General features: G+C 48.5%; 1 protein-coding gene across 1 annotated transcript in view; it reads left to right on the top strand.

Moving 5' to 3' along the window:
- The window catches only part of L3MBTL4 (L3MBTL histone methyl-lysine binding protein 4), a gene marked incomplete at both ends in the record, with an annotated part of 280164 nt that extends 261567 nt beyond the window's left edge, over nucleotides 1-18597 (top strand). The window contains 3 exons of the mRNA XM_081096920.1: nucleotides 6599-6768; nucleotides 15596-15658; nucleotides 18430-18597. Coding sequence (XP_080953046.1) covers nucleotides 6599-6768; nucleotides 15596-15658; nucleotides 18430-18597 — 401 coding nt within the window. The remainder of the gene's footprint in view (nucleotides 1-6598; nucleotides 6769-15595; nucleotides 15659-18429) is intronic.
- Between the last annotated feature and the right edge of the window lie 336 nt (nucleotides 18598-18933).

The following is an 18933-nucleotide window of genomic DNA, read 5'->3' as shown; positions in this document are numbered from 1 at the left end:
GGCAGTTGGACATCCCCTAAGGGGTCCCAGATTGTGAGAGGGTGCAGGCTAGGCTGAGGGACATCCCCGTCCCGTTCCATGCACAAATTTCATGCACCAGGCCTCTAGTAAATTATAAAGCTCAAAAGGAAGCCGGGCTTTTTCTTGATGATTGAAGAGGATTACTTGGAAAATGGCAACAGGAGTCTAGAAACTTAAAATCTCTTGTTCCCTAACTCCTCTCCCAGTACCCACGCCCTGGTGAAGAAAGAGAAACTGAGTTGCCACAAACCCCTTTAGGATTCAGTGATTGGCGGGTATGAAGCGACACTTTTAAAGACAGTGGCTCTAAATCTGAATGGTTCCCGGTCTAATTTTGAAAGTCATTTTTGCTTTTGTAGCAATCAAAGACAGTTCCTACTCTGCTAATACATGCATTCAGTCAGTCAGTCATGTTCATCACTCCACAGACATTCACGGAACAGCAAGTCTGTGCCAAACAGATTGCTCGGCTCTCCTGGCTAACAAACTGTGGGGCTAAACCAAGGGCTCAGGTAGCCTGTCTGCAGCCAGACCCATCCTCCCCGACAGACTGTCCATGGCATCAGGCCTCCCAGCTTCTCCCACTCGGGGGGTGGCCAGGGCTGCGCAGAATGCAGGCCACCGAAGCCACATCGTTTTCACTTCAACGAGTCATGTTATTTCCACTGAACCAGCTACTGAGAGAGGCCAGGACCCAGCACTCTTCCGGGCCATACTGCCCAAAGAAATACAACACTAGCCACATATGGAATGTAAAATATTTTAGCAGACACACTTAAAATAATAAAAACAAATAGATAAAATTAAATGAAATATTTTACTTTTTTTTTTTTCTAACTCGTCAAAATTTAGGACTATTTTACACTTCCAGCCCATCTCAATTTGCACTATTCACACTGCAGGTGCTCCATAGCTATGCATGGCTGATGGCTACCCTGTTGGACAGTGTACAGATCTAGAACATTCAGTGTCCTTCATTCATCTTGTGATTCTCTTCATAGCCCCCTGGGAAGTCCCTAGGAAACCTCTGTCTTTTCTGTGCTTCCATCCCCCACATTTACATAAAATCAGGAAGAACAGGGTTGTGATGAGGGGTGATTAAGAGCTACCATCAAAAACTACTCTATAGATGTAAATTTGGAATTCTGAACAATACAGCTATGATAAAACAGAACACAGTACAGCACACAAGTCACCCCACTTATTGGTCTAGTGTGACCTAGCATGTAAGACTGGCAGTGTGCGAGAGCCACTCTGCATTAACTATTTGCACAGAGCCATACAGACTTGTCTTCCCATCTTGTTTGCACTACTCGTTATCTTTCACTTTTGTTTTGAGGAACATATGAGGTAAAAAGGAAATGAGGATGGACTTGCCCAGACCCACCCAAATCAAGAGAAGATGATGCAGCATAGAAATGACACCAACCATGTTAGTATGAAGACCTTGAAAACAGGTGGTCCTGGGAAGAAAAAACATTTCCAAGTGCAAAGCCTGGCCTGAACGTTTCCTTGCTTCTCCAGCAGAAGTCATTACTGGATCGAGCAGCCCCAACAGGTGACTTCCCAGTGAGTGCTGGGAAAGTGTTGAAAGCCCGTCAGGGACTGTTGTCGACTGTGCAGCAGGCAAGAAAAATCCCATAACTGGATGTCGGAACTGAGTGCATTCTTATTCTCTCCTTCCTTATTTTTGGAGCTGAGAACAAGTAGAATCACCACCTCTTTCATTGAAAGGAATGTTACTTGTGAAATGGGTCTCCGTTTTTAGTGGGATTAAAAATAACTTGAGGCCCAGTCATGAAGCCTCTGGTTACCATCTATGACTCACTTGCTTTAGTTTTGTTGTGTGAATTTTTGTGAAGAAACAGCCATATTTTAAAATAACATTTCCTTAAAGGATTTGTAGAGCAGGAGTGGGAAAGACAAGTGAAGGGGGCAGAGAAGAAATCAGGGGCCTACCTTCATTTATTTTAAGGTGAGTTGGAGACCTTTAATAGGCAAATACCTTTTTTAAGTCTGTGGAACTGGGAAGCAGACAGCCCTGTACACCATTTATTTGGTCATTTCACCTGAGAGGCAGCCCCTGAGTCACAGGCCACCCACAGTTGGCCGGTCTGGCCATCCCAGGGACTCGGAGAAGGTGGTCTGTGCCTGGCTGGGGTTTGGATTCCAGCAGGTTACTGCCCCTGCAAGAAAGATAATGACATTTTGGGGGATGAAACTATATATTTGCTCCTCTCTGAGTACTGCTGAATGGACTCAGACCCCTGGCCAAGTCTCCTGGTGTGCCAGGAGAGGCTGCCTTAGATCCTGGAAGTAGGCACAGGGCTGAAGATCCTGCCTTCAGAAACTTGCGAGTGGGCTCTAAATCTCCAAGCACCTTGACTGAAATCGTTCAACACTTCATTATAGGCATGAAAGCCAAAAGAAATACCCAATGAGAGAAAAACTGTAGCAAAAGAATTCTTCCAACAAAACAATTCGACAGATGGCAAACCACTGAGTGACAAGGATTGTGTGTGTCACTCTGTTTTATGGAAGGGTAGGGACAGTCTTGTATTGTCACTCACATTGGTGTTAAGGCAAAGCCAGGATTATATGTTCATTTCGTTTTCTGATGCAAAAGGCATTTTGAATAATTAAAATATTAAAACCTTCAGTAGGAGGGCTGCTTTTATAAGCTGAATTTCCTTGGCTGACTTTTAGGGAAGCAGAGTAGGAATCACTGCTACAGTGAGGCAGTGTATCTGAGAAACATCCCGTATCCCTCTGCTGTGTTGGGTGGACAAGGGGCTGGGATGCTGGGCCTCGTGGAAGAAATGCAGAAGTTACCCAGTTGAAAAGACCCTTTCTGGGCTCTGCTCATGGTAGGCATCCTTTCCTCATCTAGAAAACTGTTTATTTAAGGTGCCCCAAGGGAGAATAATCTGATTCTTTTGATTCAATGAGAATGGTTTCTGAGGACAGTACACCCTTCCATCAAAGACGTATTTAGTGATAACTGATACGACATGAGCTGTGCTGGCTTGGTAAAAATTAAAATCAGTGTGTTCACATTAGATAATAAGGTATGCAAAATTTTAATTGGATAATTTCAAAAGTCTAGTTTTATGCACAGAATTTTAAATAATGCAAATCATCGCACATTTTAAAAGTCTGTCAAGAGCCACAGAATTTCAAAGCTGGCAGGCTGAGCATGTTTTAACAGTGCTACATACCGGCATGGGAAATAGACACCCGACCCTGCACGAGCAGTGCCCTGGGATTCCTTCACTGCCTTCCCCTGGGACTTCTGCAAAGGATTTTGGTGACAACTGCACAGTCTTTCCAGGACCACTTGGGTGTGAAATCGGAACACAGCCATGGAGATACTGAGTTTCAGTCTGAATTTCAGCTTCACAGATTTTAGGCCAATCTAGCCACACTGGCTTTGTAAATATTATATGTCCCCATATTCATTATTACAATTTACAATATCTTTGCATCTTATAACAATAATGTAATCCTTAACATGGACTGAACACTTTTCATGTCCCAGAACCTGTTCTAATCCCAACACCTCACTGAGGCATAGTATTATTATTGGCCCATTTTAAAAATGTTAAACCGTGATACATAGGAGTTAAGTATCTCACCCAGGGTCACTCAGCAACTACGTGGGGACCAGGATTCACAACCAGGCAAGCTGGTGTGGCCCGCCCCTTCCTCTGGTGGCACAGTCCTAGGAGGCAAGCCTGTCCTAGCATTCTTTCAGCTAAACCTCAACCCCAGGCACAAGTTCTCCAAAACCACCATCTTTGGAAGAAACCACCCCAAAACGACCATCTTTGGAAGAAATTAGACCTAGTAAATGATACAAAGATGGCACAGTAACCACCCTGAAACACTAGAAAATATATTCCCTCTCTTGTGTTCCTATTGGAAAACTAGTCTTGCATTTTGTTAATTTCTAATTATGCAGCTTTCATTCATAGACTATCAGTCCTGACCGCTAGAACCTACAGTCGAGTTTAGAGTAGCATCTGCCATTTGAGTGGTTGCAGTTTGCTGGCACCACACTAAATAAGCCTTTCTGCACAGTCTGCCTCCTCCCACCAGTCCTGCTGGTGGGTATTGTCAACCCAGTCATGTCTTCGAGATGGCAGACTGGCATCCAGACTCCCTACTCAGGGACACTCTCTAACCTAACTCAAATCTTTCTGAGCAGGAAAACTCAACTTCCAGGCTCTCCATCTAAAGATATAAAGTTGTTATAGTAAAATTGGTAATAATAAAAACAATTTTTATGTTCAGCATGTTCCTGAGATCACAAGTGAGCAGGCACAGAGAACTTGGCACCAGGCAGGGGATCGGCAGCATAGCAGGTGGTTGCAGACCTTTCCCCACTGCGCGTGGCATGAAGGGCCTGTTCCCCTCTAAGTTCTCTTCATCCTTTGAAAAGATTTCACCTCCATTCAAAAGGGTAGTTTGACTTAATGAGGACACTGTTAACAGAATTCAGAAGCCATAGAAAGCACAGAGCTAGCCTGGGGTGAGTGAGCAGCATAGAGTTAGAGTTCCTGATGTGGTTGTGACCTGGAGGTCATGGTGCTACTTGCACTGACTGAAGTCCCCGTCTTTCAGAGCTCAGTGTCTTTCCAAGTGGCTGTCTCAGCAGCCAAGGCAGTTTGCTTCCAAATTATGGTGTGGAAATTTTTATTGCCTGGGAGCAGAATGGTCATGGCGCATACCTTCATTTATTTGTGAATTATAGGAATCTGATGATCATCACTCGACTTCTCTGTACCTCCACAGCACAAGATTCACTAATCGTGTCTTAAAAGTCCTATACATTTTGGAAACTATACGTAATTGATTTACAAAGGGCATGAGTTAGAGATACATATGTGATTTGTTTTTCTTTAAGTCCATGTTTTTCAGCAAAAACAACTGATTGATTGATTGATCCAGTGATTCTTTTCCAGAATAAAGCCTTACTTTGCTCAGGCCTTAATCCCTAAGAGTACACAGCTTTACCTCTTGGTTTGCCAGGAAGGCTCCCGGTGCCTCTGGTAGCTGGGCCTGCAGGCTCGCTCTGTGACGCCCTACCGGGTTTTCAGGGCTTGTTTTGTACATGCTCCTTGCCCAACCTGATAGCTTCATTAAAGAACATTCACATTTGTCAACATACTGGCTTTTCAAAGAAGATGTGAAGTTTCCCTTTAGAACCTGCAGCCTTACTTTGTTGGCTGAATTACACTACAAGGAGGGAGATAACCTATTTACATACTAAAAAGGTCAGTGTTGGTCAATCAGCATTTAGAGACAAATGTGCTGCTGCTTACAACTGGAGCATAAGAATGTGGGAGGCAGCCGCAATCCTGCTCTCTATCTGTGTAGACAGCAAGCATTGGTAAATATGCAGGATGTCTGAGCCTGACACCAGTGGGAGATGGGTGGGCACCTCCATGGCTTAGAACCTTTCCGGTGACTACCGGGTACCATGCAAAGTGCAGGTCAGCCTCACCTGCTATAAACTGTTAATTAATTTGAGTTGGAAATATTTGCATAATAGCTTTGTAGACTCCTGTAGTAAAACACAAGTCATCATAATAGACTTTAAATTATGTGGCTACTGCCTACTTAACCTTCCATTTACATTAGGAATGACAGGCTTTGCGAGGGCTTACAGCATTTCCTTCTGTGGTCTTTCTCTTCAAAGTCTTAAAATATCAGCAACTTTATTTTGCTAATGTGTATGGAAAGTATCTTAAAAGCTGTCATAAAGGCATCAGTTTTCTCTAAAATTGCTATGGAGTTTTTGCTCCTTACCTATTTGTACATAAAAGCAAAATAATAAAGGCATTGAGACCCAGGGCTCCACCAACATGTTGGATATAACATAAGGTGGAAAAGGAGTTCAGAAAGGCTGGGGAGAAGTATGAGGCTAAGGGAAGTCTTTCCTCCGTGGCAGCAGCCAGCCTTGGGCAGGCGGTCGCCATTGCTCCTCATGCCATGGACCCCTCAGCTTTGCTCCTAAAAGAGAGCTCCCTCTGAGTCCCCGGGCGCGGCAGTTACATCCAGCTCTGCCTGCTCTCCACAAGTCCCCGTGAGGTCATCGAGGCTGGGAGCCATGGCAGCAGCTGCCATCCAGGTTCTCAGGGAGACCCTGACCTGCATTCCATGTTCAGGGTCCCCCAGGGGGCCTGTGGGCCAGATGTGGACCTGGCTCATTCCTTCTTTGGAGACAGGTGAAGCATGCACATCTCAGTGTGCCCATCAGCTGGGTCACAGCAGCGAGGCTTTGTGCTTCCTGGCTCCTCATTTAGGGAGAGAAGGACCAGTGGCAGCGACATGCTAGCCTGTCATTGGCATTCAGCGTGTGTCATGGAGGTTATGTGAACTTGCTTAGCCACAATCTTCAGGGCCTTGTAGAGCAGTGGCATTGGCTGTGCCCAGAACCCCTGGCAGAGGTGCTGTGTGGCTAGAGACTGGGCTTTCCCCTGTGTCTACACTTCCTCTAACGTGGCTCAGGCCTCTGTGACTGTGTGACGAGAGGCTGACAAACCTTGTCTGCTTCCCTACCTGCCTCTCTTAGCGCACTCGGTGGAGCATACGCAGCGGACCCTGCACCAGTCCATCTTCATGACGTCTTTGTCCACCCACCCTTTCCGGGACCTCCCCCTGGGCAGGGAGCAACACCGCAAGCTGCTTCCGGGCGTGGCCGACATCCGGGCCGGTGAGGTGGCCCGATGGACCGTGGACCAGGTGAGTGGAACTGCCCTGGGACCGTGGGACGGACATGCCCAGCTGCTGAGAGCTTCTCTTGGGCACTGGATTCACTGTTTCAAGTTTAAGACCCACATTTGCAGGAGAAGGCGGGCATGACTTTGAGGGAATTTGGGGAGCCCAGGAGGTGTTGCCCGCCTCTCCCCATCCATATCCTAGCACCACGGGCCCTGGGCATATTCAGCAGAGGGCCAAGCCTCCGGTCCCTCACTGAGGTGCAGTGTGCGGAAGGAGCCCCACCTGTATAAGCATCGCAGCCGTGTGTGCTGACAGCTCCCGTCCCGAGCAGCACGCTGAGAGCCTCCACCCAGGGTGGCCTGTGCCCTGCAGGGATGCCGCTGCTGGTGCCCACAGGCCCTGAGGATCTGAGTTCTCTCTGCTGAGCAGCTAGCTCCGTGCTGCCCATTTGTCCATCGAAGACAGAATTTAAAGTAAATTAGATCCCAACATTGCCTAAGATGCTGCAGCAGAGAGAAACATGGGCCTGATTTTAACATGAACATGCCTTACACTGCTGGTTTTTAATAAAAGTCCCATTGCTTACTGCAATGCTGTAGAAATGCTTTACGTTTAAAAACAGCCACCTTTTGAGGAAGATGTCCTGGACTGGCATTGCTTTTGATAAAGGTATTGTTTTCATTAGTCAGGCCTTAATTACTGTTCTTAAATGAATGAAAACCCTTAAATGAAGGACAAGATTAGAGCAGGACTTAAATTAGTCACAGAATGTTCACTGAGCACTTATTGCATCAGTCTCACTAATCTTGGTTTAAGCCTTCCTTTCCAGCCTTAGACAAGCAGCAGGTGAAGGGCCACCCACAGGTAAAGGGATGGAGGAGCCCTGCCCCCTCCTCTTTCCCAGGCACCTCACACCAGCCACCTGGTGGGTTCCCCATGCCCAGCATCCCTGCCCAGCCTTCCTCCACCTGGAGCTGAGGGCTGGCATCTTCTCCCCGCACACCCGCCTGCTCGCCTCTCCTCCCACTCCTGCCGAAGGGCCTGGTAACAGCCAGTGGACTGAGTCAGGAGCTGGCTGGGTGTTTGGGGAAATGACTAAACATGATCCTGCTGCTTCAAGAGTATGCAGAGTCTGGCCCCCTACCCCCTGTGTATGGATTTTTACCAGTTTACAAAGCATGCATCAGCTTCATGACCATGCCAACTGAATTAAAATCTATTGTAGCTATAATCAAATCATGTATGGTTTTGCCCTTGAAACACTGCACAAAATGAGGAGGTCAACTGAGACCACAGTGGCAAGTCATTCATTACTGCCTTTCAAGCTATTCATCTGAAGTTTTACCTTTTTAAAGACTAAGAGTGGCTGAGCTCCTGGCCCCTCGCACCATCACTGTCCTGCTCAGAAAGAGGTGGGGAGGCCAACCACCCGATCCAGCCCCAGCCCTACCTGTGTGTGCAGAGCCACTACATCTGGAGAATGAGCGAATGTGGTAGAGAAGGGAGAATTCTGGATGTGTCTCCGCCCAACTTAAACCAGTCCCTAGCTCCCCAACCACATCCTCAGCATGGGCTGTCCTTGCCTGCATTTTCAGTCTGACCTTCCACCCTGCCCCACTTGGTCCTCCCAGTCTGGGCTACGGAATCTTGCTCCTCCCCAGCCCCTGCATGTTGTTCTCATACTTGCACCGCTGCTACCCTGCCTCAGATTCCCCTCCCTCTCTGCCTGCTGCCTCCACAGCCAACAGCCCCAAGCTCACTTCCTGCAGAAGCCTCTGGGCTAGGTCAGACTTCCTTCCTGTGCTCCCATTTCATCTGAGCCTCTGTCTGCCCTACAATGTGCATGTCTGACCCACGAGCACATGAGGAGGGACCTGATTTCACTCACTCCGCATATGTCTTGAGAACCTCATGCTACACCTGGCACTTAGTAAATAATACCGTAAACGTTTGTTGAATGAATGTTGCATGACAAAGGCATCCTGAGCTAGATTCTGAATCCAAAAGTGAGATACATCTAAGCAGAAAAAGAAGGGAAACCATTCCAGTTCCATTCCATAAAGAAGGGAACAGCCCTAGCCGGTTTGACTAAAAGTGATCCTGCTGCTGCAAGAGTACGCAAAGTCTGGCCCTGTGTCAGTGGGTATAGCATCGGCCCAGGAACTGAAGGGTCCTGGGTTTCATTCTGGTCAAGGGCATCTACCTCGGTTGCAGGCTCCTCCCCGACCTGGGCCCTGGTTGGGGCATGTACAGGAGGCAACCAATCAATGTGTTTCTCTCACATCGATGTTTCTCTCTCTGTGTCTCTCCCCCTCCCTTCCACACTCTCTAAAAATCAATGGGAAAATATCCTCGATATCCTTGGGTGAGGATTAACAAAAAAAGGGGGGAACAACAGGAGGTTGCATGGGAGGGAGTAGACATATGCAAGGGTGACCGATACACAACACATTCTTTACTAACATTGGGAATGATGGAAAACAGTATTAATGTAATAATGATAAGGCAAGTAGTCTTATTTTGCCCATTTACAGATAGGAAAATAGAAGCACCAGAGACTGAGTAACTCCAGAGTCAGGTCTAGAGCTGATGTATTACTCACCAGGCACACTGTGGACCTGGATACAGAAAGCAGTGACCTGGGATGGGGAGGATGGGTCAGGCTTGAGGCCAGGCACTGGGCATGTGTGTGAGTCTGAGCTATTGTAGGTTCCTTACGCAGAAAGTCACTTTGTGAAGATGATGCTTCAGGAAGATGAGAATGGCAAAGATCTGGAAAGAAGAGTAAAAGTGAGGTGAGGGCTAGGAGAGGGAGGTGATGGGAAGTCGCCAATGCTCCGGTGGGGACTAATAATCGGGGCCTGGACTGGACACCACATGAGAAGAACCACCCAAATCCAACAGACACTTTAAAGTCAAGTTGACAACACAGGGAAAGAGATACTGAGATGAAGAAATGAGTCAAATGTGATCCCAACACTGCAGTTTGGAGTCCGGGGCCCTGGAGTTCCTCGGAAAGAATGGGAAATAGTTGGTCGAAAGAAATGAAACTTTGGGGCAAGGATCCCATTTGGAAGGAGGATAAGATGATGAATTCACAATGGGACACTTTGAGTTAGTGAGCCCTGCGGAACACACCAGTGGGTATGGAACAAGGATTCCAATGGGCAGAAATAGGGGACGATAATGCAGAGAGAGCTGCAGAATGGGGGTCGACGGGACCAAGTCAGAAAGTGCAGGGGGCACTCTGAAGGGAAGGGGGAGTTGTGAAAGAAAAGTGTTGGGGGGGTGCTTCTGTGAGGGATCCACAGCTGGGGCTGTAGAATTGAGCTCAGAGGATTTGGAAAAATTGTGTACATGTGTATTTTTTTCCTTAAGAGGAGGGTCAAAATTAATAAAAGTTTTATTAGTTTTTCAAAGGGGACCATCATCCAAAAAGAATAGGTAGGAATCACTGTTTTAGGAACATTGAACAGTGAGTAGGGAATTTGCAGGAGCCTCATCTAACTAGCTTCAAGTCTGGCCCTGAACAAAAGTGAGAGATGAGAGGGTGATTAAGATGAAGTAGATGGTCCAGGGGCAAGTCTCCTTAGGTTAAAGGTCTCAAAAGAAAGAGACTCACGGTGAGGGCAACAGGGAGAATGAGGGAGTGAGATCCCCACTCCTGCGTCTCTATGGTGGTACACATGAAGCCCAGCCTGTCTCTCTGGAAGAGCCCTTAGAGTCTTTCTAGATTAAAAATAAAGCAACCACAGGAGAGCCTGTCCTCAAGAAGTGTTTCTGGTGCTTCCTCGCCATGGCCTCCCTCAGGGATGCGACCCAGAGAAAACTGCTGGGGTAGTTTTCTACTTTGTAGATCTCGGTCTTGATGTCTTCCTAACGAGATGCTCTTTAGGACCACATCCTAAATTTATTTCACCATCCTCACACTCCTTAGCACATTTCCTGGCACCAAACTAGGTCCTCAAGAAGAATCTCGGATGGGCTGAAATTGTGGGCTTTCTGATGGTTCTGTGTGCATCACTGACAATAAAGCAGCCCTCAGACGGGAGTTCACTTAGGGGCCATTCCAGAGAGCACCCAACAACCGAGTTTACCACTGTTACATGCACCACATTAAAAATGGCATGCAGGGGCCCTGGCCGGGTGGCTCGGTTGGTGGGAGTGTCCTCCTTTACGTCAAAAGATTGTAGGTTTGATGCTCAGTCAGGGCACGTACCAAGGTTGTGGGTTCAATCCCCGGTCAGGCACATAAAGGAAGCAAGGGATATCTCCTGTCTCCTCCCTCTCCTTCTCCCTCCCCCTCCCCCTCCCCCTCTCCCTCTCACTCTCACTCTCCCTTCCTTTCTCTCTAAAATCAATAAAAACATATCCTTGGGTGAGGTTTTAAAAATAAAAGGCATGCAGGGTAGTGAGGATTTAAAAAGGCAGTTCGGGGTCAGGGAGCTTTGGGAGGAGGGGCGTTTTGGGGCTCTGTTCCCATTGGAGCGAACCACGGGGCGTGTTGAAAATGGTCTTGTGCGTCTTTGTGTTAAGAGCCATTCAGTGAGACTTAAAGGGGGTGGCTGTCTACACTAGAAGATGAAGCAGCGCAAGAACGCTCCCTCGGTCTGCCTTCCTGGCCGGGGAGGAAGACCTCTGCTCTGCTCTGTGTCGCCTGTGGAGAGAAGCCGGACCAGGCAGGGCCTCCTAACATTTCCCAGAGCACAGGAGCTGGCTTTTAACACCTTTGTCGCTGTGGCTGTTTCTGCTGGAGCAGTGTTTGTCAAAGCACAGGTGGGCTTTGAAGTCCACTTAGTGGTTCTGAATGAAAGACAGGGCTGGATGAAGGTGCATAATTGTAGGAAAGGCTGTTGTTCTGTGAAACCTTTATTAGAAACGGGTGGGTGTGTGCACACTCTCAGGTCAAGGTCAGTGTGAAGTGTATTTATTACTCTGGGTCATGGAAATATTCTATAGAAGAGTATAGGTGTTTAAGAGTAGGGACTAAAACATCTTTAGAGCAAAATGTTTTGCTCTAAAGTAGGTGTCTGGCAAATGTGTGAGTGAGTGAGTGAGTGAGTGAGTGATGGGAAATAAACGTTATGCAGTACCCTCCTGCCAGGGGTCCATGGGCACACAAGGGCTGGATGCAACTTGTTATATGTGCATTACAGCCACGAGTATGACTCAGGTATATTTGGTTCACATATGGATACTTGTATTTCTTATTTTCAAAAATGCTTTACAAAGCTGCACGCATAAATCATGCTAGCCTCGCAAGTAAGTGCTCCCTTAGTGCCCATTAACTTTACAAGATGGCAGTCACCTTAAAAGCAATCTTTACACAGGAGGGAGTGTTCTGAAAAATTCAGGGTATTGCTAACTAAGCATAGCAGCCTTATACCATCCAGCCCTAAAAAAAAAAAAAAAAAAGGCAAATAACCAACTCCACTGTTAAAAAATGAGACCTGGACTGGAAACATGGTCCCCGGTGGACTTGGAGCCAGTACAGTCAGGCACACAGCTACGGGCTCAGCAAAATAGCAGACACCTCTATTAGGAAAGATTTAGGGGAGCCGCATCCCCAGTGAAGAGAACAAGGCCTGCTGAGCTCCAGGAGGACGCCAGGGAAAGTAGGTCGTGGGAACATGGCTGGGCACAGTGACGGGCTCATCTAGGAGCCTGCAGAGTCATCCTTCTTAGTCTTCTCCAAACTGCTGTGTCCTCCAGAGCGGGAACTCACTCAGAGTCCTTCCAGACCCGCTGGGCCTTTAGCTGTGGGACGCGTGCTCTCAGGAACTCAGGGAACCCCTGTGCAGCCTCCACACGCTGTGCTTCCTGAAGCCAAAGCCGGTCGCCCACACCAGGCGCCTGCAGAGCTGCCCTTTCCTGGGAAAGCGGGCAGGTGCAAGCGGAGGGCAGCTTCCTCTTCCTCGGAGGTCGCTCCCATCTATCTGAACCGCTCCCCACATTTACCACAAACTTGAAGAAGAAAAGTTTTTGAGGAGAGAATGAGAGGGAAACTCTCTGATGCTACCCCAGGGTATATTGAAGTTCATCAGTTTACATTTAGAAATTTTAGCAAAATGGGCTTTCTATTAAAGGCTAAGTATAGTTTCTTAGGGCACTAAGTACTAACAATACTGAATAATGATCCTGAATAATGATCAAGGCCTTTGGATATTTAAAAATTCTGGCCAGAAAAGTCTGCCTCAAAAGATTTCATAGAACTTGTTCTTCACTTTGGAAAAAGAAAAACAGATTGAATAGAATAAATCTCTTTAGAAAAAGACAGAATTTCAGGCACATGGTAAAGCAAATAGATGTCACTGCCCCCTGCTGTCTGAGGAACACAGACTAAATGGCTGCAGGAGGTGGGGCAGAGAGGGGTGCCCCGCCCAGCTCAGGGCCACCTTGCTTGGCAGCGCTGATGTGTTTACTCTTTGGTTTAACACATTATTTATTCCCATGTAAAATCCAATCTACCTTTGCCATGGACGGTGATTTCTTGGCTAATACTGAGAAGAGGGAATGTGACCCTGTTTTTCATTCGTTTGCTCAGAAAAGAACAGTTTAACCTATGCATGCCATCAACAACATGCAGCCGTGTGCTGGGAGCAGAAGTTCCTGGAGCATGTTTTTAAAGAGGCCACATCTCCAAACTGCACTTTGCCTGTGGCCAAGGTGTGGTCAGGGTGGAGCCCAGCCTCCTCTCTGCCTGTCCACCTCTCCCCTCTGCTCTCAGCCGTAGCCAAACTGGAACCTGCTTTGATGACACACAGGCCATGTGCCTGCTGCGGCCCTGGTCCTGGGATGCTCAGTGCTGAGGTTCCCTCCACACCCCGAGTCGCCCCTCTGGAAATACCGTGCAGCCAGCATGCCATCTCAGCTACCACCTCCCTGTGCTGTGTTTGCTGAGTTCCCACCCGAGATGCCATCTGTCCCTTCTAGAAGCCCATAGCTCACACCTCTCTTCCAGATTTTAGCATATTGGACCATGCGCATGGTGACTAGGAAGTTGTCCTTGACTAGCCATTTTCCCGCTACCTGCTACCACTAGTCAAACTTTAAACTCACTGAAAGTTCAGGCTCCACCTGACCTGCAGTCGGCCTTACCAGCACCCAGCAGAAGCCTCACAGGAAATCGTGGCTGGGACAGACTTGGCCAGAAGAGCAGCCTAAGGATGAAAGGAATACCTCTCAGTGTCCTGAGCCCCAGAAACACTAAGCCCTGCCGTCACCTGCCCCGGTGACCATCGGTATTCCTCAGAACCCTAAAAATACCAAACATGAGCTCCATGTGTCCAGTCCATCTAGGGAGCAGAAAACCTTTTAACTCAGCAAGCAGCCTGGACTTGGTGCGTGGACTGCCAGTCTCAGCTCTCGGGTGCAGTAGCAGAGGCGGCCAGATTGAGGCCCCACTGACACCTTCCTAGTGCCCCTAAGGCTTGAAGATGCCATTGTGTGGCAGCATAATGACTGGTTTTGAAGGATTTTTTTTTAAATTATCATCATTCAGCACTTTAGGATGATTGTAAATGATTCATGATAAAATATACGTGCGGCATCAGAGGTGAGTAAAGCAGACGTCAACATGCTGATTGCCCCTAAAAAGATGTTCTGAAACATTCATATTACACTGACTAAATGGAGCTGTGAGCCGATGGGACAGCTTTGTGTGCAGACACAGGTGTCAGGTGTCAGGTTCGCCCTGTGGTGTTGGCCCAGCCACTCTGCCAGCTGGAGATATTCCAACCCTGTGCTGTTCTTCTCTGCAAAGTGTGGGGAGGGGCCAACATCCACTCACACCTTGTGGGGCGCCAGCAGGGGGCAGGTGCTCCCAGAGTCTTGACTGTAGAGCACGTGGACACGGCCCTGCACTCCCAGCCTTTCTCCTGGGCCTTCCCCACGAGACATGGGAGAGATATGCAAGTGCACACTGTTCATCCACACCAGGCGCAGAGAGCCAGAAAGAAAGACAACGCAAAAACCAACAAGACAGCTCCTCCTAGGAACGTCTCCTCCCTGGATGCACTTGCCCTTGCTTTCCAGCTTGCCTTCGCTTCCTGCTCCAGCAGGTGCCAGGAGTGGCCACACCCAGTTGCCATTCTGGCTGTGGGACGTCTATACTTCATTACGTTTGCTCACTCACCCCCCGAAAGTATCACTTGGGAACACCCAGTGGCTTCCTGAGCTTACGGCCCGGTCTTAGTAAAAGGAATTCGGGGCATGTGGATGGAGAGGGAGGAAAAGGTAAGGCTGGGAAATTGAACCAAGAAAACTGATTTTCCAGAACTCTGGGTTAAGAATCAGAAAACTTTAGTTCCAAAACCGTCTTTGGCACTTACCGGCCATGCATGGCAGTGAGTGAGGTACTGAGCCCCTTTGGGCTTCAGTGTCAGGTATTCCATGGGAATTCACTTCGCATTGATCCCCTGAGTCTCTGTTGTTGGCCCGGACCCTGGGAAGGAAGTGGCCACTCAGGTGGATGAGACGGGCCTGGGCCTTGGGTCTGCCGAGAGGCAGCTGGATGCTCCTGCTCCCAGGGTCACTGGGATAAGTGCCAGGACCAGCTCCTCACCCTGGCCCTTTCCTGCCCACATGGCAGGTGGGAGGGGCAGGTGGAGAAGGTTCTAGAATGCCAGATCTCCACACAGGTGGAGACTGTCACAGTCATCACGTAGGTCAGCCTGGAAATCAGAGGCCAGGAGAGAGATGAGGAGCTAAGCTAATGTGGCTTGGTCGTTATTATTTAAATCCCAAGTGTTGGAGGGGTTTGAAGTATATTTTAGTCCAATGTTGAACTTCTACAACCCAGGAAATGACCTCAGGTGATGTTTTAAGTCTTCTTTCATCCTGGCTGCAGGTGACTGAGTTCGTGCAGTCTCTGCTGGGCGGTGAAGAGCATGCAAAGTGCTTCAAGAAAGAGGTAGGAAATATCCAAGTCTATGTCTGTTTTATGCTTCTAGACCCAGAGGGGCCTTGTTTCCATTTCCTCCCGTAGAAATGAGAGCAGTTTGGGAGGCTGGAGAGGGGGCCCCGGTGGGAAAGAGCCCGCAGCAGCCCGCCTGCAGGCAGCCTGTCTGGTTTGGGGTGTTTGCTGTGGTGCCTGGCTCACAGCCTGCGGAGCCAGTGGACCACTCGAGCATGGAGTTGGTACTCACAGCATCCAGAAGCCTCTGCACTGCGGCTCTAGGCTACACAGAGCAGGGAGGGGTCCCACATGTGCCTGCCCCCGGAGGGAGGGGCTTGTCTGCTCTAGAGTGAAAGTGACCGTCCTGTGTGTCTGGTGCTTGGGCTGCTCAGGAGGGATGCAGAGAAACCACGAAATCCTTCTGTGCAGGGAGGTGGGGGGGTTCTCTTCCCTCTTCCTCTCAATATGAACATACCAACTGCTTACCAATTGTCCTGGAATTGCTATCCATAGCTCCAGGGACCCCAGAAGAGACGGCCAGCTGCAGAGCAGTAATGCAAGTAGCAATGATAGCTATTGTGCATCAGGGGCTCTCCTGTGCCTGGCCCTGAGCCATCCCTGTGCAGTTGTCCTCCTGGGTCCTCGCAGCTCTACAGCACAGCTCACCAGTGCAGAACCTCAGGCGTGGGGAGGAAAGCAGTCAGGGTGCAGCCCATATGCACCCGGTTCCGGAGCTTCCATCATTGCTCTAGAACTCTCCAAGAACTCTGTTCCTGGGGACTCTGGGGTGCAACATAAACTCTCCCTCTCCAGGTGTCAGGGCCGGCATGGCTCAGGGGCAGCACTCTGAGTTTGGGATCCTGGACCCCTCAGAGCCCGGCGAGCCCTGCATTTTCAGGGAACTCAGCATCAGGGCCACTCGAGTCTCAGTCTGAGCAGCTGCCAGTGGAAACCCTGGTTCTGCCTAAGCCCAGCACAGCTTGGGCGTAGGTGGCCCAGCCTCACACATACGGGCCACTCTGCATTGAGCAACACCCAAGGCCCACCATGTCCACTAGTCTGCAGGTCAGGTCACTTGGGCTTGGCACTTTGACCAGCAGTGTCATCGGGGGCACATCACTTACCCCCTCTGTGAACACAGGGTTCTGAAGGGGCCCTTTAAGGATTAGGACTAGTATGTTTACAGCACCTAGCCTAGCTCTTTCCCCAGAGTTGGGGCTTAATAAAGGGCAGTAATTAGACCAGCAGGTCTCCTCTGGAGGCCAAGGAGCCCTGCCCAGAAGCCCAGCATATTCCCTGGGAGCTGTGTGGCCTCGGCTAAGTCATTAGGCTCATTAACTAGCTTTTCTCACCCACCTTCTGGGGTTGTCAGAAGATCAAGCATGTAGAAGAGAATAGGATATCGCTCCATAAACCTTAGCTGTTATTATCATCACCATCACCATCACCATCATTACCTGATTCTTAGGACAAGTGACTATCTGGCCAGTAGCTGTTGCCGGGAATGCTGGAGCCCAGCCCAGCTTAGGGCATGGAAGCGGGCTTCTCTCCCTTTCTACCCTGTGGGAAAGGTGCTCCATTCTCCAAGCGGACAGTTCATCAGGCAACATATCATCACACACAGGAAGCTTTTCAAAACTCTTAGAACTTTAACCCCTCACCAGGGATCCCTGGGCGATCCCGCCTTCCTCCATGAGACATTCATACCTAGGGTTCCTACCATTAATTTAAAAGGGTTGGAACCACACAGCTGGGTTCATGGGAAGGTATTACCATAGAAAACCATTTCAGTCTGTCCTTTTGTTTCTGGACCCAGGACTCATTCTGAGAGCCTGTGTGACTGGGTTATCTGGGCGTGGGTCACCCACTGCCTCCAGAGGCCAGCCTCTGAGGCCACACTGGGCCTCTGGGGGCTGAGGGAAGGCAGCCTGCACGGAGGCCCCTTGCCGTCACGTGACTTTCAGGAAGCTGTGACATCGCAGACCACAGAATGCTTTAAAGCTAATGAATAGAGCATTTATATGTATTTCTGCTTATTATAGCATTTATCATTGAAAAAATTAAAATACAGAATAGTTAAAAGGAGAAAATAACCAAACCACTATTTCACCAGCCAAAGGTAACTTCCCTTAACATTTGGTACAAAGATTTTAAATAGTTTAACTTTGGATATGTATACGTGGCGGTCATGCACTTTTAATCTAACAAATGAAACAGATCTTTCTGTATCCTTATATTGTGTTTTGTGCTTAATAGTTCATGAAAAATTTCCCAAATCATTAAGTGTTTCTTTGAGACATGAATTGTGGTAACAGCCCTAGTACTGCATCCTAGGTGAGACCAGGATTTATCTACTTCTACTATTTTTGAGATGCTGGGTTGTTTTTAATAATTCACTATTATAAATAACACTGGAGTGCAGGCACTGCCCATTGTTCTCTCAGGGAATATTCCTGGAGTTTTATGTGGTGGATGTAAGTGGGTTATTTTTAAGGCTCTTGATACAAATTCAGGCCAAGATATTTTATATGTAACAATAGAAATTTAGCCTGGGAGCAGTTAGTGTGTATTGAATTCATATTGAGCAGAGTGAACACCTTTTAAATTGGACTTCGCTTCAGAGTCCTGAGCGATGGATGGGACTAGGGTTGTGAGGGCTGCCATCCCCCTCCGCAGGCTCTGAGCTTTTCAGGGAGGCCCCAGGGTCAGCCCGAGCAGCTCAGCACCCGGAGACACCAGGGGGTGTGGGCTTTCCTTTTCATTTCTGTTTATGTACCTACATGCAGCAGATCGACGGCAAAGCCTTCCTGCTCCTGACGCAGGCGGACATCGTCAAGGTGATGAAGATCAAACTGGGCCCGGCGCTGAAGATTTACCATTCTGTCCTCATGTTCAGGAATTCCCAGGACCTCACTGAAGAAGATGCTGTCTCAGGCCCAGAGGTCAGGGGCTAAACGCACCACCTGAGCTGCCGCCGCACTGTGACCTGGATCTCTCAGCAATAAAGTCGGCCCACACTGATTTGATTTTAATGTCCCCACGGTCATATCCATATTTAATCTGGACCTTTTCAATGGCTGCAGCTTATACGTGTAGAGGGTTTTGATGACTGGCCAGTGTGGTGACACAGAGGCCCAGGTCTGTGAATGTCTTTACCTTTAGCAGGTCCTTTCAGCTCTGATGTGTTGCCCCAAACAGACCAAAGAAACCCACACATACACCTTTATTCATCTCCCTTGCCATTAAAGAAGCCATTTCCCATTTTGAAAGCATAAAATTCTCAAATGGTA

The sequence above is a fragment of the Myotis nattereri genome (assembly GCF_964212035.1).
Source record: "Myotis nattereri genome assembly, chromosome: 8".
Lineage (NCBI taxonomy): Eukaryota > Metazoa > Chordata > Mammalia > Chiroptera > Vespertilionidae > Myotis > Myotis nattereri.
This window is presented reverse-complemented; position numbering and strand designations above follow the sequence as displayed.